General features: G+C 43.2%; 1 protein-coding gene across 1 annotated transcript in view; it reads left to right on the forward strand.

Annotated features, from left to right (window-relative positions):
• Positions 1 to 6,416, forward strand: part of LOC107295321 (cathepsin L1) — a 12,387-nt gene extending 5,971 nt beyond the window's left edge. The window contains exons 5-8 of the mRNA XM_015824632.1: positions 1,101 to 1,325; positions 2,179 to 2,344; positions 4,947 to 5,055; positions 6,154 to 6,416. Of these exons, the coding sequence (XP_015680118.1) occupies positions 1,101 to 1,325; positions 2,179 to 2,344; positions 4,947 to 5,055; positions 6,154 to 6,286 (633 nt within the window). The 3' untranslated portion in view covers positions 6,287 to 6,416. The remainder of the gene's footprint in view (positions 1 to 1,100; positions 1,326 to 2,178; positions 2,345 to 4,946; positions 5,056 to 6,153) is intronic.
• Positions 6,417 to 7,880: the final 1,464 nt, after the last annotated feature.

Raw genomic sequence — 7,880 nt, forward strand, 5'->3', positions numbered from 1 at the left:
AGGAACGGTTGCTGGAATTGGGGATGTCTAGTTTAATGAAGAGAAGGACGAGGGGGGACATAATAGCAGTCTTCCAATATCTCAGGGGCTGCCCCAAAGAAGAGGGAGTCAAGCTATTCTCCAAAGCAGCTGAAGGCAGGAGAAGAAGCAACGGATGGAAACTAATCAAGGAGAGAAGCAACCTAGAACTAAGGAGAAACTTCCTGACAGTTAGAACAATTAACCCAGGGGTAGTCAACCTTGGCTCTTTTATGACTCGTGGACTTCAATTCCCAGAATTCCTGAGCCAGCTTAGCTGGCTCAGGAATTCTGGGAGTTGAAGTCCACAAGTCATAAAAGAGCCAAGGTTGACTACCCCTGAATTAACCAGTGGAACAACCTGCCTCCAGAAGCGGTGAATGCTCCAACACTGGAAGTTTTCAAGAAGAGACTGGACAGCCATTTGTCCGAAATGGTATAAGGTTTCCTGCCTGAGCAGGGGGTTGGACTAGATGACCTCCAAGGTCCCTTCCAACTATATATTATTATTATTATTATTATTATTATTATTATTATTATTATTATTATTATTATTATTATTATTATAATAGAACAATTAACCAATGGAACAACCTGCCTCCAGAAGTGGTGAATGCTCCAACACTGGAAGCTTTTAAGAAGAGACTGGACAGCCGTCTGTCTGAAATGGTGTAGGGTTCCTGCCTGTTTAGGGGGTTGGACTCGATGACCTCCAAGGTCCCTTCCAACTTTATTATTATTATTATTATTATTATTATTATTATTATTATTATTATTATTATTATTATTATTATTATTATTATTATTATTCATTTTACTACCAAGTACTGAGAACAAATAACTTGTTAAAGGAACATAAATTAAAGGTATAAACTGAAAGCAACTAATCAGGGCAACAGTTTGTTTCCAGAGGTTGTGGGTGCTCTGTCACTGGATAGCCATTTATCCGGAATGGTACTATAGGGTCTCCAGCTCAAGCACTAGAAGACCTCTAAGTTCCCTGCCAACTCAGTTATTCTGTATTCTGAGTTTTCAGATGCTCAATGGGTCGCTCCAATTTTTTCCTTTTCTTTTTGAACCAGGGCGATTGTGGTTCCTGCTGGTCCTTCGGTGCTACTGGCGCTCTGGAAGGCATGCATTTCCTGAAGACGGGGGAGCTGGTGTCGCTGAGCGAACAAAACCTGATCGACTGTTCTGGGGAACTGGGGAATAAAGGGTGCAACGGTGGATTTATGCACCTAGCTTTTGAATCTGTGCAGAAGCGCGGAGGGATCGATTCAGAGAAATTCTACCCTTACGACGGAAAGGTAATAAACGATCGAATCTGTGTCTATCCCAGCCCCGTTCCTGTGCACGCTTCGAGTGGAACTGTTTTATTTGAGACTCTAGAAAGAGTGCAGAGAAGAGCAACAAAGATGATTAGAGGTCTGGAGGCTAAAACATATAAGGAACGGTTGCTGGAATTGGGGATGTCTAGTTTAATGAAGAGAAGGACGAGGGGGGACATGATAGTAGTGTTCCAGTATCTCAGGGGCTGCCCCAAAGAAGAGGGAGTCAAGCTATTTTCCAAAGCACCTGGAGGCAGGACAAGAAGCAACGGGTGGAAAGTAACCAAAGAGAGAAGCAACCTAGAACTAAGGAGAAACTTCCTGACAGTGAGAACAATTAACCAGTGGAACAACCTGCCTCCAGAAGCGCTGAATGCTCCAACACTGGAAGTTTTCAAGAAGAGACTGGACAGCCATTTGTCTGAAATGGTATAGAGTTTCCTGCTTGAGCAGGGGGTTGGACTAGATGACCTCCAAGGTCCCTTCCAAATGTATTTTTTATTATTATTATTATTATTATTATTATTATTATTATTATTATTATTATTATTATTATTATTATTATATCTTTTATTCATTAAACATGAACCTCAGTCAACTGAACATTCAAATTGGCTGGCGCTGATGGTTGACACGGGTTGCTACCAGCATCCTAGGTGTCAACCAGGTACATTATTATTATTATTATTATTATTATTATTATTATTATTATTATTATTATTATTATTATTATTATTATTATTATTATTATTATACATCTCTAGCTGAAAATGCCTCCAGCAATATGAAGGGAAAGGATTTGATTTCTTATCATCATTGTTTTCTTCTGCAGGTTGGGATCTGTCGCTATGACCCTGAGAAATCCGTTACCAGATGTAGCTCATTTGGACAGATCCAGAACGGGGATGAAAAAGGTCTTCAGGAGGCTGTGGCCAAGATTGGTCCAGTTTCGGTGGGAGTAGATGCTCGGAGTACCAAGTTCCGCTTCTATAAGTCAGGTAAGGTTCCTGAGGGCTTGTGGTTCTTGCCATCTCCTCTGCCAACTAATATTCAACACTGATACGCCCATACTCCATCTAAGTATTAAATGGTTATGGGTTCTTTTTTCCAAGATGGTGACAAGAAGGAGAGCTTCTAGTTTATTTCAGGTCAGGGGAACCAGTGGTGGGATTCAAATATGTGAACAATTAGTTCTCTGTGTAGATGCCGCTTCCGGAAGTCCGTTCTGGGCCTGGGCAACAAAAAATTAGCTATTGGTTCTGCCGAACTGGTGCGAACTGGCTGAATCCCACCACTGATGCCAGTGGTGTTCAAACATATGCGCTGAACATAGAACTGCTAGGTTTATAACTAAGACTCTGGTCCTATGAACCCAATACATTGAACAATTGGAGTATCTTGCCAGGGGGATTCGATTATTTATTGCCTCTTTGTATTAACACATTTATATCTCACAAATGAAGGCGAATGCACGATTCAATCTGGGTCAGTCACTGGGACCAGTGATTGTTGCCTTCTGAGTTTTTGGACTCATGCTGGAGAGGAGTTTCCCTGAAGATTGGATCCTACAACATCTGTATCTTATCACTTTATTTCCTCCTATATACCCTATTCTGAAATTAGACTGTTGAAGGAAAAGTCTTCATCCTGGTTCAGTCCAAGCCGGGAATAAACAACATGGCGACTGCTTTAGAAAGAAGGTTGCAGTTTATTGAAGAGGAGAGCCAGACAGAAAGATGGCTCTGGAAGAAAAGAGAGAGAGAGCACATGTAGGGAGTGGGTTTTTATACCCTCTGGGGCCTTTTGTTTGGAGTTGTTCCTGTGGCATGAACTTTGACCTGAGTCTGAGTGTGCCCTTGGGTATCTGTGGGTTAATCCTATTATGTCCTGTCTTAGACTTTGGGTGGGGTATGTAGATTTTAGGTGTCTTCTAGCTGGGGGCCTCCAACCTTCCTGAATGGATTGTTTACATCTGCATTTCTACAGAGCTGGTTTCTGCTTGGGGGAGGGAGACTTGGGCCTAGTAAGAAAACTGGGCATGCTTTTCTGCCTCTTTTAAGATCCTTTGAGAAGATATATTTTTCTGCCCTTTTAATATTTCCTCCTCTGGGGGGCTGACTTCCCACAAGACTATGTAATTTGTTTCATTTTATTGATAAGATTGCAAGACTAATCAATCAATTAACTACTAGTATGCAGAAGTAAAGCTCGGATTTTTTCTTGAGTTACACCACAACTACATAAACCCTTCTCAATCGATAAGAGGAAGGTAGCTCAGGGTTGAAATAAGGGGTTTTTTGGTGTTCTCTGAGCTTGGTTGTTTTCTTGCAGACCTTTCATCAGTAACGATGTTACCCAGTCAGGTAATGAAACGTCTGCAAGAAAACAGCCAAACTCAGAGAGCACCAAGAACCCTTCTCAATATTCTTCTTTTGTAGAGTGGATCTTTTTTTCCTCCAGCACAGGATAAAATAGTTGCTAAACATATTAAATGGCCAAGAAGAAGAAGCTAAAAGACACCAATGAATTTTTTTTTAAAAATCTGTTTTGTCCTAGGGCAGGGGTAGGCAACCTTGGCTCTTTTATGACTCGTGGACTTCAACTCCCAGAATTCCTGAGCCAGCATGGCTCAGCTTGGAAACCTCTCCCTTTCCCCTCAGCATGGCTGTCTCAGGAATTCTGGGAGTTGAAGTCCACGAGTCATGAAAGGGCCATAGTTCCCTCATGCTGGCTCAGGAATTCTGGGAGTTGAAGTCCACGAGTCATAAAAGAGCCAAGGTTGCCTACGCCTGATGGTCTGTCTGTCTGTCTGTCTGTCTGTCTGTCTGTCTGTCTGTCTGTCTGTCTGTCTGTCTGTCTATCATCTAGCCCAGGGGTAGGCAACCTTGGCTCTTTTATGACTCGTGGACTTCAACTCCCAGAATTCCTGAGCCAGCATGGCTCAGCTTGGAAACCTCTCCCTTTCCCCTCAGTGTGGCTGGCTCAGGAATTCTGGGAGTTGAAGTCCACGAGTCATAAAAGAGCCAAGGTTGTCTACCCCTGATCTATCTATCTATCTATCTATCTATCTATCTATCTATCTATCTATCTATCTATCTATCTATCTATCTATCTATCTATCATCTATCTATCTATCAACCAATCATGTAGGTCAGGGATAGGCAACCTTGGCTCTTTTATGACTGGTGGACTTCAACTCCCAGAATTCCTGGGCCAGCATGGCTCAGCTTGGAAACCTCTCCCTTTCCCCTCAGCATGGCTGGCTCAGGAATTCTGGGAGTTGAAGTCCACCAGTCATAAAACAGCCAAGGTTGCCTACCCCTATCCTAGGGGATTGGTTTCCTGGAAAAAGCAGAGAAATACCATAATAGCCTGAAGGTTTTGTCCAGTGCTTGTACGTCCGAGGGACCCAAGTGGAAGCATCTCCACTAGGGTGTATTTCAAATTAGGGTGTACAATAAAAAGGCCTCTTTCTTGACAGATCTCTGCTGCAACTAATCAGGGCTGGGATACCTGGCTGACATTTTAGAAATCTTTCTGAGTCTGCCAGCAACAATGGGTTTGTTTTCTATCCAGGTATATTTTATTCTCTCTATCCAGGTATATTTGTAAGCAGCTTCAAAGGAGTAAAACAGATAACTCACGCTATGCTGATTGTTGGTTATAACAACTCCAAAGCGGACAGCGGCTATTGGATCCTAAAGAACAGGTGAGTCAAAAGACAACAGAGTGCAGAAGTGTAAGAAATGGGAAAATTAATTGCTGTATAACGTACTCATTTTTCCCCATGGGATTTTCCCACATAAAATTTTATTTTACTCATTAACTTTATTGGCCACCCATCTTACCACACACCCCGAGGGTAACTGTGGGCGGCTTACAACGTTAAATTTTTGCTTCCCCCAAGAACGTTCTTCAGTTGGGTTGGAAGACAATGCTTCTGAAGTACTTGGAGATGTGGATGTTGTAATCCATGTCATACTGAGGATGTGACGAAGGTAATATCGATCTCAAGTAGCATCACGTGAAGTACTAATACCACTTTACAATGCCCTGGTAAGGCCACACTTGGAATACTGCATCCAGATTTGGTCACCACGATGTAAAAAAGATGCTGAGACTCTAGAAAGAGTGCAGAGAAGAGCAACAAAGATGATTAGGGGACTGGAGGCTAAAGCATATAAGGAACGGTTGCTGGAATTGGGGATGTCTAGTTTAACGAAGAGAAGAACGAGGGGGGACAGGATAGCAGTCTTCCCGTATCTCAGGGGCTGCCCCAAAGAAGAGGGAGTCAAGCTATTCTCCAAGGCGCCTGAAGGCAGGACAAGAAGCAACGGGTGGAAACTAATCAAGGAGAGAAGCAACCTAGAACTAAGGAGAAACTTCCTGACAGTTAGAACAATTAACCAGTGGAACAACCTGCCTCCAGAAACAGTGAATGCTCCAACACTGGAAGTCTTTAAGAAGAGATTGGACAGCCATTTGTCTGAAATGGTATAGGGTTTCCTGCCTGAGCAGGGGGTTGGACTAGATGACCTCCAAGGACCCTTCCAACTTTTTTTTTTTTATTATTATTATTATTATTATTATTATTATTATTATTATTATTATTATTATTATTATTATTATTATTATTATTACCATATAGTTCCTCTTTTAAAGATGGCTGCGTCCCTGTTAGCACATGGCAAAAAGCCTATTTTTGCACCATGCTTTTTGAGATATGCGAAACTTCAGCTAGAAGCATGAATGATCCACTGTGCTGCAGAATTCCAGAAATAAATATTCTGTATTCTTCCCTTCACAGCTGGTCCAATATTTGGGGTGAGAAAGGTTACATGCGCCTAGCCAAAGGATCAAATCAATGCAAGGTGGCCAGTTATGGCGTCTTTCCTATCCCAGATCCAGAGAAAGGAATGGAATCTTCTCTTTCAGCATAAGGATCATTTGAAATGCAGAGCTAAAAGTTACCAATGAATCACCTGCCGCTTCTGAAGCTTCTGGAAAAAAGAAAAAAAAATGTTAATAAATGCTTTGGGGCAATGCTACTCAGAGCTGACCCAGCACACACTGTTGTATTATGTGCTTGTGTTTGGTATGGGTATAAATGTGGCCTATTTCCCCATGGAATGTCAGAATTCCTGTTCTGTCCCCGTCGGACACACACACCCAAACAGCCAGCCGACGGTTAAAGAACTTCTCCACACTCCAATCCACAGATGAGGAAACTTGGCAGCAGCTCCATAGCTGCCTGCCAAGACTTTTACTCAGAGAACAAAAAACAATACACACAGTTAGAAAATTAAGTCCACAGCAAACTACTTCGCCAGAGATTCAGCTTTGTCCGTCACAGAGTCCAAATGGCCACCACCTCCCTTTTATAGCCTGTGGGGTGTGGTCCAGTGACTCAGCTTAATCTCTGGCACGCCTCCTTTTCTGCTGCGCACCCTTGCCGCTCCTACGCTGGCGTGGATCCAGCCACAACTTCTCTTTCTCACTATGCGACACACCTGGCTCCTGGCCAATCTCAGAAACACCTGGCTCCTGGCCAATCTCAGAACCACCTGGCTCCTGGTCAATCTCTTCTCCGTCGGGAGACACCTGAGGCATTGCCAAAGAGGAGGGTCCTGGAGAGGGAGGCCTGGCCATCTCCTCTCCTTCATGTTTGGAGCCTTCTTCCTCCGATAAGAGGGGCTCACAAGACAGAGCCACAACAATTCCTGATGCATCTAGCACTGTGAAAAAGCACCGAAAATAGGCATGACAGATACATATTAATTTCCTATACATCTGGTTTGAGTTGAGAGGACACTGTTAGTTCTGTATAGTGCAAAGAGGTCTGCTCTCGGGACTGCATGACACCTCATCCCACACCGAGAGCCCACAATATGTAAATTGGTGTGCCTTTTACACACTTTTGGAAATCAATAGGAAGCAACAGGTAACAAGCAACAAAGTATTCACACCCCTGATGGAGGATGGTCCTTCCAGAAGGTGGGTTCAAGAGCCGTGGTGGCGCAGTGGTTAGAAGGCAGTACTGCAGACTACTTCTGCTGACTGCCGGCTGCCAGCAGTTGTCAGTTCGATTCTCACCGGCTCAAGGTTGACTCAGCCTTCCATCCTTCCGAGATCGGCAAAATGAGGATCCCAGATTGTTGTTGGGGCAATAAGCTGACTCTGTAAACCCCTTAGAGACGGCTGTAAAGCACTGTGAAGCAGTATATAAGTCTAAGCTCTATTGCTATATCTATCCATGTTATCTGACCCATCACAAGACCCTCGCTTGACACACCCACACTTGAAGCCCCTATAAACAGAACACCTACACTGACATCCTCTAAACTCAGCTGAAAATGTTTTATCTCTCTATCTATCCATCCATCCGTCCGTCCGTCTGTCTATCTATCTATCTAAAAGGAGGACCCAGATTGTTGGGGAGCAATAAGCTGACTCTGTAAACTGCTTAGAGAGGGCTGTAAAGCACTGTGAAGCGGTATATAAGTGCTATTGCTATTGCTATTATTACAAAATTAT

The sequence above is a fragment of the Protobothrops mucrosquamatus genome, unplaced genomic scaffold (genome assembly GCF_001527695.2).
Source record: "Protobothrops mucrosquamatus isolate PMUCROS unplaced genomic scaffold, P.Mucros_1.0 scaffold2299, whole genome shotgun sequence".
Lineage (NCBI taxonomy): Eukaryota > Metazoa > Chordata > Lepidosauria > Squamata > Viperidae > Protobothrops > Protobothrops mucrosquamatus.